Raw genomic sequence first — 21287 nt, forward strand, 5'->3', positions numbered from 1 at the left:
TAGTAGTAGGCACTGAACAAAATCTCCCTATTGGGACCAAAATATTTGTCCTCATTTTTTAGGCTCCATGAACTATTGCTGGGTATGATTGTATCACAGTGTTCTGCATTCCTCAAAGCTTTAATCTTGTTTAGATATAAAAACAACAATGCAAAGCACAAACTTATTTTATATATTACATTTTGTAGATCCCCAATAATTGTTTAATAATGTTATCTAAAACGAGAACAATGAGGGGGGCACAAAAAGTATTGCCTGGGTGTCATTTGGTTTAGGAAGGGCCCCGTGTATTGGTTAGATGTACTTTAATTTAGCACCACTCACTTCACACAAAACACAGATAGTAATTCCATGCCCATAAACAGCACAACTATGTCTTTATGACTATTATGTCTTTGTCACAAAAATGAACAGACCAAATGAAGCAGTCATTTGGAAAAACAAGAAAGCATTATCTAATGATAATACTTGCATCTTTTGTATTTCTAATCACAATGGCCTTCATGCAGTGCTGGTTTCCATTTGACAATGCACTTGTAGGGTTTACAGGTGATGCAACTCCATACTTCAGATCTATAGACCCATGTCCTCCCCTCTGCCTGTTCCGAAGGTAGTCCTTGTAGTTTCGGGTTAGTAGTGTATAGAGGAAGGGATTGATGCAGCTGTTGCTATAGGCCAGACAAGTGACAAGATGGTTAATATAAATCTCTGTTTGTGCAGAAAACCTAAAGTCATCATTACTATAGAGAGGTATCAGCTGCCAGATCCAGAAAGGAAGAAAGCAAGCCCAAAATGCAAGCACAATAATTAGGATCATCAGTATGACTCTTTGTTTTGGGGAGCGTTGAAGTTCCTTATTAAGAAAGGTTTTTGTTTGGGATAGCCAATAGGCTCTAGCCATTCTGATGTATAAATAACCAATGATGAGTCCTGGGGCTAAGATGCTGGTACTAAACAACACAGTGAGGTAAACTTTGTATTGTTCATCACTCCAAATGGGAGTGCATAGCTTCCTGATGCTCCCATTCTCCAATGCCCTTTGTTCTTGATGAATCATTAGCATCATTGGAACTGTTAAAATAATGGAAAGAACCCAAATTGCACAAGCAAGACTTTTGCGGTATGCCCTTGATCTTCTAACAGTGTCAAGAGGTTTTGTCACAGCCATATATCTCTCTGTGCTCATAACAGTTAAGCTAAAGATGCTGGAGTGCATTGTCAAAAGATCTAGGCTTAAAACAAGTTGGCAGCCAATTTCTCCAAAGTACCAGTCCTTTACAAAACTATTATGCACAATAAATGGAATGGTTGACAGGTACAACAGATCAGCCAATGCCAAGTTTACTATGTGGATATACATTGACGTGATCGTATTCAAGGACTTGCACATTACCACTAATATATAGAGGTTTCCTATTACACCAGCAATACACATTAAAGACAATAATATGCCAATAACTGATGTTGCAATGAGATTATCGATTGAGCCATATGAGGTTTCCTGGTTAGATGTATTGCTGGAGACATTTCTGAAGTAATGTTCCAAGTAAGTTTTCTGTGCTATATCCATGTTTTGTTAATACTTTTGTGTTGTCATGTATTTTCCAATCAATAATGTTGGAATAACCTGGATCATTTCAATGGTAATTGGACAAATGCTGCTTCACAATATATGAAAATATTCAGGAATCACCATTTTTCAGCTTGGTAACAACACTCTTCTTCACCTGAAATATACAAGCAACAGTACTGTATTTAGGGTTTTTCCAGGTCTTCTTCACATTAAAAAAAATAAGTCAATACAATTATTGTGAGAATTCATGTCCCTATTACCGTATTTGCTCGATTATAAGACGACCCTGATTATAAAATGACCCCCCAAAATCTGAATATTAAAGAAAAAGCCTGAATATAAGACAACCCTATAGGAAAAAAGTTTTACTAGTAAATGTTAATTCATGTAAACTATGTAAAAAAATTTTTTTGTTTTTATTTCCTTTTATTTTCCAACCTGCCCCCCAGTTATGCACATCTGCACATCTGCCACTGTGCCCCATGATATGCCTTTTAACCCTGTAAATGCCACTGTGCCCCATGATATGCCTTTTAACCCTCTATATGCTACCCTGCCCCATGATATGCCTTTTGACCCCTATATGCCACTCTGGTATTTAGTGGGTTAAAAGGCATATTATGGGGCACAGTGGCACATAGGGAGGTATAAGGCATTTCTGGAGGCAGAGTGACATAAAGGGGGTTAAAACGCATATCTAGAGGCAGAGTGGCATTAAGGGGGTGAAAAGGCATATCATAGAGCACTCTGCCTACAGAAATGCCTTATGCCCCCCCTTAACACCCCCCCCAAACTTACCGGTGCTTCTGACTCCCGGTGTGTTGTCCGGGCAGCAGGTAGACGTTTACGCGATTTGCGTAGGCAACTTATGCTGCAGCCGGAAGGAGGTGCGGTTAGCAGCGGGGGTTGTCTGCGTCCATCGCGCAGACCTTCCCCGACTGTCTGAGAGAATTCTCCGCAGCAGTGCAGGGAACTCTGATCTCTGACAGCCGGGGAAGGTCTGCCCACTTCCCAGACAACACACCGGGGAGTCAGAAGCACCGGTAAGTTTGGGGGGGGGGTTACCAGACAGGAGGATCCAGGTCCCCAGTAGCGCTGTGGGGGGTCTGGATCTTAGTCTTATAGTCAGACCTCTGTTTGAGGTCTGATTATAAGACGACCCTGATTATAAGAAGAGGGGTATTTTTCTGAAAAAAAAAAACATCGTCTTATAATCAAGCAAATGCAGTATATAAAAGATCAATTGCAATAAAAATAATAAGCCATTGGTTGAAGTGCATGATGTCCCTATGGGTTTTACCGCTACTGTGTCTGTCCCAGCTGCACTTGTCAGTGACTATGGTCTTTTATAATCATCATTTTAGCACAAGACAGGAGGCTTCAAATTGCATATTCTTCTTTACTGAACCACCAATAGCAGCAAAGTTAAACAATAACAGAAAAATAAATAAACCAATGAACATATAGGATGGATAATATAGTCTATAAACATCAACTCCTCCTCCTCTTCTTCTTTGCTGCTGCCACCAGACAGGTCAGATCACAATTCTCCCTATGTTCTCTCCTATAATTCTGATTTTTTTATACTAATTTATTGTATTTTATTCTACCTATGTGGCAAATTTTGGGTTAATAATTAGACTTATGCATTCGTATTCGGTGAACATGAAAACAAACACGAACAGTGCGTTTTCGTTGTTTAAACCGAATTACGAAGAAACTAACATGGTGGCGGCAAAACATACATGAAGACGAAGACGCACAAAGCGAAGAATCTTCATTTCTTCGTGTTCGTCTTTGTTTTCTCGGCGCGCTGCAATTTTTCAAAGAAGAGGAGGACACAGATTGAGTGATCTGATCTTCTTTTGTCCAATCAGCTCACTCTTGTGACATCATGCTGAGGGCTCGTCCAATGTCTGTGCTGCTTTTTTGAAATAGGAAACAGTCTATATAAGAGCACAGCTTGCATGGGAGCTATTCATTTTTGCTGTGACTGCTTTTGCAACACTGCTGTGCTGCATCCGAGCGTTACCGAGAGAGATTGTTCTGTGTGAGACTGGTAATCCTCAGCCTGCCATTTCTCACAGTGTACTCTTACCGAAGTATTTTTTTTTCAGTGCTTCTGGGTAGTGCTGTTGAGCTGGCACTGGGGTACCCTTGCCCTGGGCTGGCAGTGCCTACTGCCTGCCCTGTCTTCCCTTAGTTTTTAAAATATTTTTTTAACTAAATTTTGTAATTTTAGGACAGTCAGTCAGTCAATAATTTAGTTATTTAAGCTGAACTGCTGGTATTATTAAGTAAATAATATAATTTATAAATGTAATATTACTACTAATAATATAATATATAATATTAATATTGTCATATAGTATACTAGTGTAGACGACTACTAGTGTTTTATTATAATCATTAATATTTAATAATAATATTATAATTCATTTTAGCTAGTTAAATTAGCTATATTATATTGAGACATTCTGTCAGGTAGAAGAGTTAATTTATCCCAGATAAAGATTAACCAGTCCACTACTACCTTTAAACTTAAGCTAGTAGATGATAATTAATTTTATTATTAATTATATTAATATAGGAAATTCCTAATAATTAATTACTTACTTAGTTAATAATTTACTTTAATACATTTAAATTTTAAAGTTAAGCTAATCTTATTAGTGCTGGTGCTGCAGTGCTTTAGTTTGTGCTTTGTATTAGACAAAGAGACAAAGTCAATTTTTATTCTTAATATTATTAATTAATAATTTTATTAAATTTTATTATTTTTTATTTAATTTGTTTTGCTCACCTTAGTCAGTGAAGTGAACTTGTGGAGCTAGTAAGCCCATCCGCATAAGTGCTGTGTGGTTTTTTTGTTCAGCAAGCAGTGAAGCTAATTTTATTTTCTAATTTCTTTTAACCCCATAACGTCCATTGATGGGTCAGACACGTCACTCAAAAACAGTCACTTAATGGCCAATGATGTGCCTGGCACGTCATTCCATTAAACAAGCTTAAAAAGTGTTCTATGATCACTTTCTTCGCCTAAACGGTGTTGCTGTAATGCCTTGATGTCAAGGCATTCAGCAATGCTGAGATCGGCATCAGGGGCCATGTCTGGCACCTCCCCGCAGCATCAACATCCGCCATACACTGTATGGCATCGGACAACGTTTTAAAAGAGTTGATTGCCTCCTAAACTTCAATAGTGTCGCTGATATGCCTTGATCACCCCAGGAGCAAGATGGCTGCGCGTCCTTCAAAAAAAAAATAACAAAGTTGGAAAAGTTCGCCTGAGGGACCCTCTAGAGACCTCTGGCCCCACTTGCAGGTTGAATACAGGTACTGCATTCACAATGTGATTAGTGAAATATTTAAAAAAGAAAAAAAAATATGTGGGGGGGGAAGCTTGAAAAAAAAAAATTATGCATCAGAGAAACAATCCAGTTCCAGCAAAATGTAAAAAAAAAAAGTAAAAAAGAATAAAATAAATAAAATAAAAAATAAAAAGTTTATTATGAGCAAGTGCTTAAATTAGCGCTGTATCGTCCCAAAAATCTTGACATGGAAAAAGTTAACAATCACCAAATACGAACAAACTACCAATAATGGTAGAGGTATGTGCACTGTACATATATAAACACCAAAACCTATTGTAAGGAGAGCACGTAAGGAAAAAAGGTATATATACAAAGTAAATCTTTATTAAACAATATGATTTAAATACATATAAAATATATATATATATATAATATAAAAGCATCTCGGCACCAAGACACATATAGGAAGGTACATACAACAGAGGCACAAGACTTGTGTTTCTTATTTGTGCCTTCATATACATACGTTTTTCCATCCTAGTTCCTGTAGTTTTGTGCCTCTGTTCATATGTACCTTCCTATATGTGTCTTGGTGCCGAGATGCTTTTATATTATATATATTTTTTTATATGTATTAAAATCATATTGTTTTATAAAGATTCACTTTGTATATACCTTTTTTTCCTTACGTGCTCTCCTTGCAATAGGTTTTGGTGTTTTTACATGGAAAAAGTTAACGTAAAAGCATTTCAAATACCGAAGGGGTGTATAATTTTTTTAAAAATAATGGTTTGATAGGGCATAGATAGGGCATAGGCACAAATGTGGCATTTTATCTCCAAAACAAACCAATAGTAAATAAGCACAGGTGTTTCGGATAGTGCGCAGGTAACTATTTTTCGGTGTTTGTTCTATTTGGGCTGATGAATACTATAGCCGTTGCTGCCGCCCAAGAGTGATGGGAGTTTGAGCGCAGGGCTTTCTTCTGTGTGTCATAGTACACATACCAGAAAAAAAAATAAATAAATAAAAATAATATATATATATATATATATATATATATATATATATATAAAGAAAAGAACAAAAAAAGTATCCCCTAGAATCACAGGACCCTTCCCGTGATCTAATATCGCACTCTTAACCCTAAAAATTTGAGTTGAATACGAATTATACCCAAAATTGGGTTTCTGAGCCGATGTGTTAGCAGGTCTCCTATCTGTATAGTATTGGCTTAATGTAATACTTATTGATATCGATATTATCCTTATAAAATTAATTTGCTTGCCTTACAAACAACGAGAGAAGTGAACGAGAAAGAGAGAACAAATAAATAAATAATCTGTGAGGATTATCTGTGAAGCATATACACATACCGTATTTGCTCGATTATAAGACGAGGTTTTTTCCAGAGCAAATGCTCTGAAAAATACCCCTCGTCTTATAATCGGGGTCGTCTTCTAATCAGACCCCAAAAAAATGGCTGGGGCCATGCTGCTTACCGGTCGCGAGCAGCGTCTCTTCCGTTAGAAGCAGGAGGACAGGAAGCTTGTAGCTTCCTCACAGAACTCTATCTCCCCCTCCCTCCTCTGGGGGCGGGGCCAGAGAAGTTGCTGGTACAGCCGGTCCCCTGCAGAAGTCTTCGAGTGAGAGATCTGCAGTTCAGGTAAGGGGGTGGGGGAGGGTTTTTGGGTAAGTATGTGTGATTAATGTGTGAAGTATGTGTGATTAATGGAATGAATGAGTATTTAAATGTTTGTGAATGTGTGTTTGTGTGTGATAGCATGGATGTGTAAGGGGGGTGGGGGTTGTAGCATGGCATAGGGAGGCTGTAATCCCACTACTATCATCCCCAGGTTCCAGCATGTACTGGCTGCCTTGGCTTGATAGGAGTGTGATTGCTGTTAGCAGCAATCGCACTCCTATCAAGCCAAGGCAGCCAGTACATGCTGGGTTAAAAGGCATATCATGGGGCTGAGTAGCATATAGGGGGTTAAAATGCATTTCTGGACCTCCAGAAATGCATTTTAACCCCCTATATGCCACTCAGCCCCCTGATATGCATATATACCTCCAGAAATGCATTTTAACCCCCTATATGCCACTCAGCCCCATGATATGCCTTTTAACCCCCTATATGCCAGAGTGGCATATAGGGGTATAAGGCATATCATGGGGCAGAGTGGCAAATAGGGGGGTATAAAGCATTTCTGGGGGCAGAGTGGCATAACTGGGGGGGGCAGGTTGGCAAATAAAAGGAAATTTAAAAAATATATTTACATGAATTAATATTTACTGGTAAAACTTTTTTTCCTATAGGGTCGTCTTATATTCAGGCTTTTTGTTTTTTTCCTAAATTAATATTTTGATTTTGGGGGGTCGTCTTATAATCGGGGTCGTCTTATAATCGAGCAAATACGGTATATGTTAAATTACATGCAGCAATACTGCAACGTCAACATTCAGTTATTCTTAAATTACAACCCTATATGTACACATTCCCCTTCCTCTGTCCTCCTCTATTCATCATTCCTCTCCCTCTAATTAAATAGTGCTATCGACAAGTCTGAAGGTTTTTTTGCTTTAATCCACACGTCCACTTTTTCAGGTGTGTCGAAATCCATTTGCCATCTTCCATAATAATAATCTTTGTAGGGTTTCCCCAACGATATCTAATATTATTTGTTCTCAGGGACTGTGTTACTCCTGAGAACACCCTTCTTTTTATCCTTTTATGGTAGGGAAGGTCTAAAAAAACCTTTATTTTCCTATAAGGATCTTCCAGCGGGATCTGCCGGGTAAATTGCTGCATTAGGGTTTTAAAAGTCTGTACGAGCGACTTCCTTTACTAGCCATTTTATTTTCTCTTACTGTCTGGTTTAACACCTGGGGCCACAGGGAGTTTGGATCAGTCAAATAGAGCTCTGCTGGGTTCATATACAGGAATCCTGCAGCCAGACAGATTTAATTTCAATTTAATGCAACTTTCATAATTGGTTCCGTATTTTACCAGACACTAGGCTCCAATGGTTCTTTATAAAATTACTTGTAGCCCATGGTCTATTTCTTGTAGTACTAGTAAGAAAGAAAATAATTTAGCAAATGTTTGTAGATTTAGCAGAAGTAGTAAAACTATATCTGTCTGCTCTCTGTATCTGATTTAAAGTTTAACCCCATAATATAATAATTATAATTTAGAATCTACCAATATTATATAAATTAATACTAATTAATAAGTAATATAATATAACCTCAGTTTAGCTTAGTGGGCTTGAGAGTCTCTGCCCTTGCCTAGAGGTAGACTTAGAATAGTAAGGAAATTTAGCTTTAGCATAGTAGTAGGCTCTTAGGCCCGTGTAACTTAAAAAAAAATAAAAAATAAAAACTGCTAGTAGTTTTACTATTTAGTGTATTATACTTAAACACCACTTAGTAGCTTTAGTTAACCAATTTTTAAATAACTTGAGCACTTTGGCAGACTGCACACAACAGCACAGTGCAGTTGTTTTTCATCAGTAGCACTGAAGAGAAACTTCCCCTAATTTTTTTTTAAGGCTTTATAAGGCTATTTACCCTGTCCCCCTAGTTTTAAACACTACACACACAACATAACATTTGAAATAGATCCTCCTTTTGGGACTAAGAAAACGAGGGAGGGACAGGCTCCATCTACCACCACCACCACCACCACCAGTTGTTCTACGATGCAACCTTTGCGTCAGTCTAGCCGGACAAGTAGGCCTAGCTCTTTATTATTATGGGAAACATTGCTTGAAGGATCTACGTCATCCAGTAATGGAAAGGCACCAAGAGCAGGCAGTAGTAGTGCTGCTAGGCCCGCCAGCTCTATGGTTTTTTTACGGAAAGCCTAAAGCACCAGAAGCACCTTCAAAGTTAATGGGTAGCACAATTAGTACTACTACTAGCCCAGTGAGTAAAAAGAAGTGCCTATTGCCCCCAGCAGCATCTTCCTCATCCACGAGCAGCATGCAAGGTACCAAGCAGAGCAAGTTTAGCAGCAAGACTGAGAGTGGTGTTCCCAAGCGATCTTGTTCTTTCTCACAGAGGCTTTTTGTAGATAATCCTCCTCCCAAGACCACCACCTACACCACTAGTGCTGTGCCTGCTGTTCCCACCGGTACTGTCACACCATTCCCTCCTAGCACCAGCAAGCCACCAAGCCCTTACAGTATTTTTGTAAAGACAGTTAGAGAGAGGGCTACACGTAGTGGAACTCCATCTAGCAAGGTACCAGAGGAGCGTGAGACTGAGAGGCCAAGTGCAGAGTTAGGCTCTGTTCTTTCTGCTAGTACTACTACTAGTAGTAGTCATGATATCAGTCTTAGCTCCAGCCTAGCAGGAATTTCATTTGATCTGGCTAATGAAGAACTTGACTATGAGCCAGAGGAAGTAGAGAAGAGAATAGAGGAAAAGAGTGGTCAGGAATCAGATTCCTCAGGGAGCAGTGTATGAATGACTAGTTTACAATTTTCCCCTGAGCCTCCACCTTCTCCGCTACTATCATCATCACAACAAACAGCAAAACCTACCAAATCTGGTAGAATTAAAATAATTAGCAGTCCCACTAGCGTTTCTATGGCCAGTACTCCTATTTGCATGGGCACAGTTACCAGTGCCACCACCAGTACTGTGCCAATAAAAAGAACCGGAGAGTGGGATTAATGTGCTATCTCCCAGTGTTCGCAGAACTAGTCCTGCTGCTGCTCATCCACCCAGAGCAGTAGAAGCAGCACCCAAAAGGCTCTCCGCGCCACAATTTGGGAGCATTATGGAAAGTGCAAAGATTGTGAAAAGCTAATAAGCAGAGGGAAAGTGTCTGGACATTTCACCAATACTGGCATGAAGCATCACCTCAGCACTCAACACAACAATGTGTTATTGGGGAAAGATGCAGAAAAACTTAGGGTAGGCAGCATAGCTGGTGGCTGTGATACTACTACAACAACTAGTACCATCTCCAGAGAGAGAGTAGAAAAACCCCGCCAGCTGCTTCTGAGCCTATAGCAGCTACAGCTAGTGCTGGCAGCCAGAGACCAAGGCAGGTTGGAGCACTGCAACATGTCCAGCCCACCCTGGAAGAATTTGGGGCATTCCACATCAAACAATTGATGGCGGCTGTGGCTCAACAATACACAGTTCCCTCACATTCCACTTTCACTAGGAAAACCGTGAGGCTGTTCAAGGTGGCACTCTACATCCTGACATAGCAGCCATAGTCTGGAAGCTAAAGGATCTGCTAATAGTACGCCTCCCAAAATGATGCTAGCGTGCCTTTGCCATCCAAGGATTAAGAAACTTGGAAACAAGCTTGCTTGGAAATTCAGCTGCTGTGGCCTCTCCCCAAGTGGCTATTTAAGAGTTACACTGGACTATCCAGACATCCATCCCTGGTCTTCATGCTTTCATCCATCCTCTGGCAATCACTAATGTCCGCCATATCTCCTTCTCTTACAGGTATGAATATCCCATATTTCATTTGAAGCCCTCATCTTCTGCTATTACCCCTCTTTTCCACCTGGTATGAATATCCCATATTTCATTTGAACCTCTCATCTCCTGCTGTTACCCCTGTTTTCCACCTGGTATGAATATCCCATATTTCATTTGAACCCCTCATCTCCTGCTGTTACCCCTCTTTTCCACCTGGTATGAATATCCCACATTTCATTTGAACCCCTCTTCTCTTGCTGTTACTCCTGTTTTCCACCTGGTATGAATATCCTATATTTAATTTGAACCCCTCATCTCCTGCAGTTACCCCTGTTTTCTACCTGGTATGTCTGTATCCTGCCTGTCTCCATAAACTGCTGCTATCAGCTAGTGCCCTCTAGTCTAGCTTAATTGCATTTGTTAGCCAAGATGTGAAACATCTGTCTCCTGTATGCAATCACCTTACCTGACCACTTGTGAGGAAGCCCTATATATTCCCAGGCCTCACTTGGAAACAAGCTTGCTTGGAAATGTAGCTGATGTGGCCTTACACCAAGTGGCCTTTAAGAATTACACTGAAATTAAACCGGAGGGAAACGGCATACCAGGTACCACTGCGGAAAGCAGCTACAACACCATCGGAACAAGATCAACACATCCCCATCCAAGCAGTCCTCTCCTATTGTCTCACTTCCCCCTCAACCACCGACTATATTGTAAGCTCGCAAGAGCAGGGCCCTGGTTATTGGTTTTGTATATGAAATTGTTCTATTGACTGTAAAAGCACTGCGGAATCTGCCGGCACTTATAAATAAATGTAATCAAATTCAATGTTCTTAGTAACTACTGTGAGCAATTGGTTCAAAGGTTGCGTGATTTGCAGCATAAAAGGGGAATGCTGTCCGAGAAGGGAGGGGTGCAGGAGGAGGAAAAGATGATGTTGTCTGCTACTCCTAGCAGCAGCATCAGCAGCAGTGCTGTAAGCAGCACAACACAGCTGAGTGAAGCAGCTGTGTTTTGGGAAGAAGCATTTGGGGAGTATAGTTGGACCCACTGACAAAGCTAGCAGCAGAAACTTTACCTCTGTGAAGTTCCTTCTGCGACTAATGTTGATCCTCTTAGCTACTGGGATGAAAAGAAGAGTGTGTGGCCGTCAACCACTCTTCAAAGTGAGCGCGTGTTTTCTACGACTTGAAATATGTGTCCACAATAGTGAGTCCACAGCGATCACGCATGGCACCTCGTCTGATACAGTAGATTCTTAAATTCAATCTGCCCAGGTACCCAGCTCTTAGCTTGGAAAGTAGTTTCTCTCCCACTGGCTGCGTCTGTTTGCGGTGTGGCAACGCCTGCCACCTCCGCCGGTGTAGCCAGCTTACGCTTGGGCCAAGTGTTTGAGCTCTGGAAGTCCGCTCCCAAACGTCAAGGACTGACAGTGTTTGGATGCTTTGCCCTGGGGTGAAACAAGTAAGCAGGTCATCAATTGCCCACTCATTCACCTTTTCCTTTTTCCAATGCTGCTTCTTTTGGTGGTGGTGCCAGTGTCTTTTGCCAGCCAGTTCGCTTCCTGGCTAATGTTATGCCTCAAATGTCCCTAATAGTCAAGGTAGTTTCTCCCCCCGGCTGCGTTTGTTTGTGGTGTGGCAACGTCTGCTACCTCCGCCAGTGTAGCCAGCTTACACTTGGGCCAAGCGTTTGAGCTCTCGAAGTCCACTCTCAAACGTCAAGAACTGACAGTGTTTGGATGCTTTGCACTGGGGGTGAAACAGGTGAGTGGGTCGCCAATTGCCCACGCATCCACCTTTTCCATTTTTCGATCATCTACTTTTTCTTTGCAAATCTTGTTTTCCTTCCTTTCATTTAATTTTTTTTTCCATCTGATTCACAACCAACCAAACATAACACACACACAATTCACAAGGATCTGTCGTGTTATTTGCCCTGGCTTTTACTTCTACACTCACTAGCCTACAATTAACGCTATAACTTACACTTCACCCTACAACCCTAAGATAATATTTGGAGTTTTTCTAACAAATACCTTCCAATGGTTCCTAATTTCCAACCAGTCCTGTTTTTTTCAGTCCTGTCCCGTCAAATTCGGGTTGTTGGAAAGTATGCCACTGTAGATAAGTTGCAAATGTTAGCCAAGTATGTAAAATTGGTGTAAAATCCCCTATTATTCTTTGTTTAACTTTATATTGATGTTATATGATAAATAAATAATCCCCGTTTCTCCCAGGCCAAGCTGCTCAGAGCATTTGTCCAAGTCTCAGACAACTGCTCTGAGCAACTTGGCCTGGGAGGAACGGGGAATTCATTTTAGGGCAAGGTACACTTCGGCCTCGGAGCACCTCGGATTGTGCCAGGATTTAAAGGTCCATGTGTGCGACTCCATTGGTCGCTGGCAGGGGGCTCGTCTGGCATCAACGTATGAAGGGCGCTTCAATGGTTGATGCCAGGCTAGCCTCCTGCTGGCGGCCAATGGAGTCACACACACGGTGTCACGGACTGGGTCCAAGCAGGTGAATGAAAGGACCCAGCGCGCCCGATGGTTGTATGCAGGAGTCACGATGCAGTAGTGGAGTCTGGACAGGGCCTGGTTGCAGGGTGACCACACTCGCCCAGGTGATGATCACCTAGGGAAATGCAGCCAAACACCAGCGCCCTGATATGGCAGCGGATGTAGCCAGAACAAAGCGAAGATATATCCTGCAGGCATAAGGCATAACACATGAATCACGTGCAGGATGCTGCAGGCTGGGAGAATGGAAGCTAAGCAAAGGTTAATATAGCAGACTCATAACAAGCAAGGGAAAGGGAGACCAGGCAAGAAACATGATATAATATATACACGAGAAGTGGCTAGAAACATGACATGAATAGCGCAAGGTATAAACAGGCACAAGACAAGGAATAACATAACCAGACAAGACATACATGTTACAGGGCACAACAAAGGACAGGGAAGAAGGCAAGGAACACAGGGGAAGGAGTGAGGAGCCAGAACCCTCGGACGCTTCTTCCTTTAAGCAAGGATAGGAAATCTTAACTGGGACATGGGGAGAGGAGAGAGGAACCGGAATCCTCAGATGATTCAAGGAAGAAGGGCAAAGGTACATAAGAGACAGACAAACATGAATACAGAAACTAGCCTAAGACTACAAGATAACTATTGGAGATTCCGTCACATGATATGGCCATAGTATGCTTAGCCCACCACTACGCCAAAGTACTCCAATGACGGTGGGTCCTAACGCTAATCCCTGCTGACAGTGGTACGAAACAAACCAAACAAACATGTAAACCAAACATGTAAACCAAACATGTAAACCAAACACATAGCACTGAGACATACCTTAGACTGCAGACTGCAGACTGAGACAAACAGAACACACAGGTGGGGCATACCTAATAAAGGAAGCAGAGCTAAAGCAAGACCCGGAGCAGAAGCAAGGAATGGAAAATAGAACAAAGCAAAAGGAAATCCAGGAATGGATGAAAGCAAAGCAGAGAAACTACAGCAGGACAGATATGCAGCTCCGCAGCCTGGGCAGAACGTGACACACGGACCTTTAAATCCTGGCTTCAAAGCTGCTGCTGCAATGTGTTTGTTAACCCCATATTAACCCCTGCTAGTAAACCAGGAGAAAACGAAGATGAAAACGAACACAAATAACGTATACGAATATTCGCCCAAAACGAACACAGGAACCGGCGAATATTCGTAGAATATGAAAAAACTATTTTTCCCGAAGACGAACACAAAGACGAACACGAAGTCTATTAATAATTTATCTTTGAGCTCACTGGGCTCTGTCTTTTCTTGTGTTGACATTCGTATACTGTTTCATACATGTATTTTATTACACACATTTTATTACCACTTATTTAGTGGTTATTGTATTTCTAGTCCTTATTTTGTTATATTTACCGGTTGTCTGTTGTCCGAGCCCCCCCTTCCAAGTCCTCTCTGTTCTGTTTTATTATATGTGTTCTTTTTCGTTTATCCTTCCTTCGCTTCTTCCGCACATTGGCCTCCTTTTTTCCCCCCTTTCCCTGCCCACTACTTACCCACATCTCTGTCCTTCTGTTCAGTTTCAGCCCTCTCCTTTTTTCCTTGTTCACGGCTTTTCCGCGGTCCGCTCCTGCAGACCGCATCTCTTCCCACGTGCTTGTCAAATCGTGCTCCCCCGCCTCCTGTTTCATTCCCTTGCAGGTTTTTTCCTTTCCTTGTTTATTGGTCACAGCCGTTTCAGGCTGCTTTTCTCTCCTTGAACCTGGGTTACTTCTACCACACCCTGTCCCCTGCATCTTTTATGTTTGGGTGATTTCTCCTACTCTGAATATATTATTATATTTGAGTGACTGCGATCCCTTACAGGCCACTTTTATTCTGCTTCTGGTGCCACTTGTCTTACAGTTTCCTCACCACTTTTAGTGGTATTTGACCTTGTGTTCTGCACACTGCAACTATTGCCATTTAAAGATCTTGCCTGCCTTTAACTGCTGCATACTCTATTACAGTTCCTACTATGACAGAGCAGCATCGATTTATTATGGCTGAGACCCCGCCCATCTCCATCTGAAGATCTAGCAGCGTGGCTCTCAGAGCTCAGTGGGGGTAATAATTTTCTCATCTAAGGATGGCGAGACTGGCACCCCTTAAGCCCTGCTTGATGAATGGCAGGAGGACTCCCAGGCCTCTGAGAGTTCGCGGCCAATTACCTCTCATGGGCTCAGCAAGACAACACCGATAACGGATGCAGGTGGAGAAAAGCAGGGTCTCATGTATAAAATAAAAATAAATAAAAAACAAATCATGTGTAAAACCATATAAATAATTAATTTGATTTTAAGTGTAAAAATGCACTCACAAAACAATATGAAAATATCGCATCCAGGACAATCTTAAAATGCAGTCCTTTCCAATGATCTGTGTGAGAGAATTAATACCATGGCACGGTATAGCAAGCAAAAAACGTGGCCCTTATTTATTGGAGCAACTTACAAGAAGTGGTGGCTCACAGAGTGAGCTACAACAGCATAAAAGCAAAGGCAGTCCAAGAGGAATCCACTGGTAAGTGATGATATAGGTGGATGAAAATAAACTTAGCCTCTCTATGCTTTTCACCAGGTGCTGTCCTGACTTCCTCAGGAGACTAATTGCTGATCTGTATTATAAGTCAATAATAATAGGACCCCTGGTTTGATCCGGAACTCATCAGGCACCCCCGCTCTGCAGAAAGGACGCCCCCAGACCACATCACCAACTTCCTGGTCAAATGGCTGCACAAGCCGGTGAAAAGGGAGGTTTGCAACTGAGGGCTGAATGTCCTCGACCTATCCTCCCATTAAAACCCCCTGAATTTGACCCCATGATGGCCACTTACACGACCAAGATGGACAGGGACCCCAAGAAGGGGACAGAAAGGGGCATTTGAGGAGCACAGGATATCGCGGGTCCTCTGACCCAGCTTTTCCTCCAAGCACACCAGGCTGTCATGTCTAACACCCCGATGGATGTAAGGCTGGCCAGGGAGTGGAGCCAATGCTGTCTTATCCTGTTGGGCAACGCGAACGTCACCCTGTCCACTGAACGCTGCCTTGCGGCCTTACTACGTCTTGACTCCCGGTTGATGGATCTGGGATCAAAGGAATTGGGTCTTGCAGCTGATGGCCTCCTCTTCGGAGACGCATTCATTAAAGAGTTAAATAAGCATGTAAATATCTACTTGTCCTTCAATAAGGCCCAGTCTTCCAAGTGCAAGGCTTTCTCCATCGGCCAACGTTTTTCTGGCAGAGCTTGTTGACCGAGGAGCCGAGCCGCCAGCCGTTCCACCTCAAGAACCTCCCTGGGCTTTCACCAAGCTGCCTTCCAGCCCAACTACCAGTTCCGGGCTCCGTTTCCATCTACCAGAGGTTATGCCAGGCCAAGGGGCACCAGAGGTAACTATCGGGGAAGATCCGGAAATGGTGAGTTTTATTCTTTCAAACCTTTATTCTCCTGTAGAAGTGGCAGGCAGATTATCAAGTTTTTCCCACAATTGGTCCTGTGTCTCCCTAGATCCGTGGGTACTTCAGACGGTTCAGGGCTTCTGCATAGATTTTTCCGCTTCTCATTTTCAGGTCTCTCTTCCCACCCCGGTTCGTTTCAGCACCACAAACTCTGCCTTGGTACAGGACGAACTCCTCAAATTAAGACAGAAAGGGGCAATAGAACCTGCCGAAGGACCCTCGAGATTCGTCAGCAACATCTTCCTGGTCTGCAAAATGTCCGGAGAGTTGCTTTTCGGTTCTCCGTTGGACCAAGTATATTACCCTTTCTGTCTCTTACCCTTATTATATAAGTATATTACCCTACCCCGTCTCTGCGTTGCCCGGTGCCTTCAGCAATACCTCCTAGTTACGGCGCCTCTTCGGTCGCCACGTTATCATCAGTTGCTTATCTCTTTCATTTCCCCTTTCAGCCCGGTCTCCTCTCCTGCCATCGCTAGATGGGTTCGCTGGCTTCTCCAGCTGTCTGGGATTTTCCCGTTGTTTGGGGATCATTCAGTCAGGGGAGCGGCGGCTTCTGGCATGGTCTCACGCGGTGCATCTCTAACGGACTTGATGAGGGCTACGGACTTCCATGGGAGTCTGTTCCAGTTTGTTTCCTTAGGATTGTTCGTCTTGTGTTGAGGTTGTGTTGAACACAGTAGGGACACAATATGTATATAGGTTGAACTTGATGGACTTTGGTGTTTTTTCAACCTTATGAACTATGTTACTATGTTACTATGTTTTCGCATCAAAGAAGGGGGGGGTTGATGTTTATTGACCATATTATCCATCCTATATGTGCATTGGTTTATTTATTTTTCTGTTATTGTTTTAACTTTGCTGCTATTGGTGGGTTCAGTAAAGAAGAATATGCAATTTATTTGCATCCTCTCTTTACTAAAATCTAGATTATACCTTCACCAATGCTATTATAATCTAATTAGCGAACTTTGGAAAATTCTGATACTTGTCACACTGCCCTCACCACAACATACAGTCAGCATAATTTAGACAAATGTAATTAACCCCTTAATGTCCATTGATGGGCCAGGCACGTCACGCAAAAACGGTCAGGTCGCTCCACTTACAGGTTGAATACAGGTACTTACAATCTAGATGGATTTAGGGTGTATTTACACAATAGGTAAAAGTGCCGTCGTTAGGGATGGACCAGCCACACTAGTAAAAGTATTGCATGAGAGGGACTAGGAAAGGTGAGCTAAAGGAAAATGGGAGGGCGTTAATGTGCAACGTTGTAAGCGTCCTTAAAGAAGTGGGTCTTGAGGGATTTTGTGAAGGAATAGCAGCCCTTGAGAAATCTTGTAAGCGTGCATGAGAGCTAGAAATCATAAAAGAGGATAGAAGGAGATCATTGGATAAGCGGAGAGACCGGTGTGGAGTGTATTTAGAGATGATTGATGAGATGTAGGTAGGGGAACCGCTGTGAAGGGCTTTGAAAGTAAGAGTAAGGATTTGGAAATGAATCCTGAAGCACACAGGCAGCCAGTGAAGAGACTGACAGAGGGGAGAGGTGTTAGTGAAGCGATGGGAGAGGAATATAAGTCTGGCAGAAGCATTCATGGTGGATTGTAGAGGGGTTAAGAGGAAGACCTGCTAAGACGGAGTTACAATAATCAAGGCGGGAGACTATAAGGGCATGGACGAGAGCCTTAGTGGCATGCTGTGTTAGGGAGGGACGGATGCGGGCAATGTTTTTAAGACGGAGACGGCAGTTTTTAGAGACAGACTGAATGTGGGGGGTAAACGAAAGGTCAGAGTCAAGGGTGACACCGAAGGGGTGTCTAATTTAAAAAAAATGAATGGTTTGATGGGGTAAATTGGAGTGGCCAGGCTCAAAGATAGGGCATAGGCACTGACCGACCAAAATGGGGGGGGCAGCACACTTCCCAAATACCTGGAGCTATAAATTGTGTGAGGAAAAAATGTACTACCACAAACTTTGGCAAAGGCTGGTGGTTGAATATCATGCATGGAAAGGGTTAAAATACTAGCATTTGAAATACCTTGGGGCGTCTTGTTTTCAAAAATACATGGTTTGATGGGGTAAATTGAATTAGCCGGCTTCAAAACTGGCCCTATTAGGACATGGGGGCAGTAGGACTAGATGTAAAAGTTCCAAGTTAAAACATGGGCACTTCTTAAATGTGGCATTTTACCTCCCAAACAACCCGGCAAACCCATGCATGTGGGGTATCACTGTACTCGGAGATATTGCTGAACACATATCGGAGTCTTGTTTGAAAGTGACGTATACCAGGAGCTGTAAATCCATACCTGAAGTGCACTTTTTGTGATAAACAAACACAAAATAAATTACTACCGCAGAGTTTGACAAAGAGTCATAGTAGCATGGTAAGGTGCAATACCAGCATTTGAAATACCTTGAGGTGTCTAGTTTTCAAAAATATATGGTTTGATGGGATAAATTGCATTGGCCGGCTTCAAAGATACCCGAAATAGCACACGGGGGAATAATTAACAGATTTGCAACAAAAAAAATGGTCTTGAAATAGCAAAACGCTACTTGTACTTATTGCCCAAAAAAATGTTTGTGGGGGAAAAAATTACTAATAGAAAGTTTGAGAAAGGCTGGTAGTAGAATCAGTGCATAGAAAGGGTTAACTTACTAGCATTTGAAATACCCTGGGTGTCTAATATATATGGTTTGATGGGGTAAATTGAACTGACTGGCTTCAAAGATGTCCTAGATAGGACGGTCATATAAAAAATGTTTTTGAAATAGCAATATACTACTTGTACTTATTGCCATACAACTTGAAAAAAAATTGGGTATCTCTAAACTCAGGACAACTAGTAGAATCGAACAAAAAGTAAAAAACAACCTGGTCCTTAAGCAGTTAAAGTGTGACTGTATATGCTACTAGCAAAAGGATAATATAAAAAATTTGGGACAGATCTTTGGCAAGTCATCTTTTTACTAGGAACTCCTATTGTGTGTCTCTATAGACACACAGAGCACACACAAAGCATAAAAAAGAGAAATCTTTGTCTCTGTCAGTGAAAATCCAAATGCTTCCATGTCAGACAACACATGTAGTCTGACTACACAGGTGGGGGTAATTAGCAACTGTGAAACCTGACACTTAGGGCATAGTCACAGCTACAAACAAGAATTCATATAAAACACCTGCCTTCAAGCTCAATAAAGTAACTAGTGCATATGTTACCTTTCTGATATAAGCATAATAAGAACAAACACATAAACATCCTCTTTTAACTGAGGTCTGACATATGTTTGTGTATGATATCCACAGCTTCATAAAGGGAGTCTTTAGTTGATGTTGATACCTTTTTTGTTGTGCCAACACAGTGAAAGATGTAAAGTTTTATATAAGTTTCAGAACATCTTCAATGCAATATAAAATATTTCAAAACTCTGCCATTTTTTAAGAAGAATTGTTGTACAAAAATATTTTGTTCCACCATTATTAGAGACCGCTATTTTGGAAAAAAAATGGCTCCTAAAATACACAGTTAAGTGCAATTTGTTTTATTTAATAAGTTACTATTAAAAAGTTATTTACAGTTTTATTCTTTTTCACATACATAACCTGGCATACTGAATATTTTAGATGAAAATCTGGTAACACAAATTATGAGAGACTTACCTTAATGCTCAACAAGTTTTCCAACAGTTAAATCCCATAGTGGCAATGTTTCACCAGTCAGTGAGTTTGGAAACTAAAAGAGCATACTGTGTATTTTACGATGTTCCCTCCTTCTAGAAGAAAAAAAAAATGTTTAAATAAAGTAATTTTTTTGAAATAGCTGCATAACCATAAAAAATTGTTACCAGGCGTTAGATAAAAGATGACTAATAATTGCATATGTGGCTGGGTACATTAATGCATATGTTTTCCACACATCATTGGTTATCCTAGATTGTAGTCTAACCAGTCTCTTTATAAGTTGCTGGGATCATCTGTCAGGCTTCTTTCCTTTTGTGGCTTGTATGTGAATGCTCATATGTTAACATTCTATGCCCCCTGCTAATATTGGTATGTCAAACTTCTATTCCAAGGGCTTCAACCTTCCTGAATAATAACATGTCCTCTAAACTGCAGTATTACTTTTTTACTGCATTGCCCAATGTTTAATCCCATAGTAAAATGTGTTCATTGTTTCTCTCCTCCTTAAAAAATATATTTTTATTTCCACATCATGGCATTCTTTTAAAGTCTCTCCTTACTTTGCTTTGTGTATAAAGCGTGGATTGCTCCTTCTACCCACTAAGGTATATATATATATATATATATATATATATATATATATATATATATATAGTTACTACTTCAGCTTTTTTAGTTCATGACATTTCTCTCTTAAATTAATGTCTTCTGAATGAGACATTGTTATCATTGCTATTAGTACAGCATATATAATTATTGTTACATAATATTATAAAATTAAATGTTAGACTTTAAGTTAAATACTTGAAAACCCAAGACACCAGAATCTCAGGAAAATGTTTTTACTCTTCATTAATTTTGGAGTCTAGCATTTAGATTATGCTGCTTAGAGAAATTAACAAGAAATATTACATAGTGTTTTGCAAAAATATATATATTTTACTCTTTAATACAGTGTGGCTCTATGATTTATTCTTGAGGGGAAAAAAAGAATCCCTGAGGAAGTCTGCATTTGCAGACAAAATATCTTGGTGTTGGAAGCTTCATTCAGGTCTGGTGTATCTACTCCCACGAGTGACTACAGTGGTACTTTTTCACTGTACTACAGGATTTTTCTTGCTACCATTTAGAGTGACATCTCTAGACCTTGAGCTGGTCTCATTGCCAGCTTTTGTGTGAGTTGAGAATAATAAATTGTATTCTGATTTTTAACTTTGACTAAACCGTACCACTCTT

General features: G+C 41.1%; 1 protein-coding gene across 1 annotated transcript; it reads right to left on the reverse strand.

Annotated features, from left to right (window-relative positions):
- Positions 1–434: 434 nt before the first annotated feature.
- LOC128470681 (urotensin-2 receptor-like) lies at positions 435–20316 on the reverse strand. Its single transcript, XM_053452585.1, has 3 exons — positions 20216–20316; positions 20031–20143; positions 435–1727 (listed from the first exon to the last, which is right to left on the reverse strand). Exon 3 carries the CDS (start codon positions 1568–1570, stop codon positions 452–454), a length of 1119 nt encoding a protein of 372 aa, XP_053308560.1. The 5' UTR covers positions 1571–1727; positions 20031–20143; positions 20216–20316; the 3' UTR covers positions 435–451.
- Between the last annotated feature and the right edge of the window lie 971 nt (positions 20317–21287).

This window comes from Spea bombifrons, chromosome 12 (genome assembly GCF_027358695.1).
Source record: "Spea bombifrons isolate aSpeBom1 chromosome 12, aSpeBom1.2.pri, whole genome shotgun sequence".
In the NCBI taxonomy this organism is placed as follows: Eukaryota; Metazoa; Chordata; class Amphibia; order Anura; family Pelobatidae; genus Spea; species Spea bombifrons.

Bases quoted from the DNA above. Each gene is read 5' to 3' on its own strand.
- LOC128470681 (XM_053452585.1), bottom strand. From the start codon at position 1,570: ATGGATATAGCACAGAAAACTTACTTGGAACATTACTTCAGAAATGTC.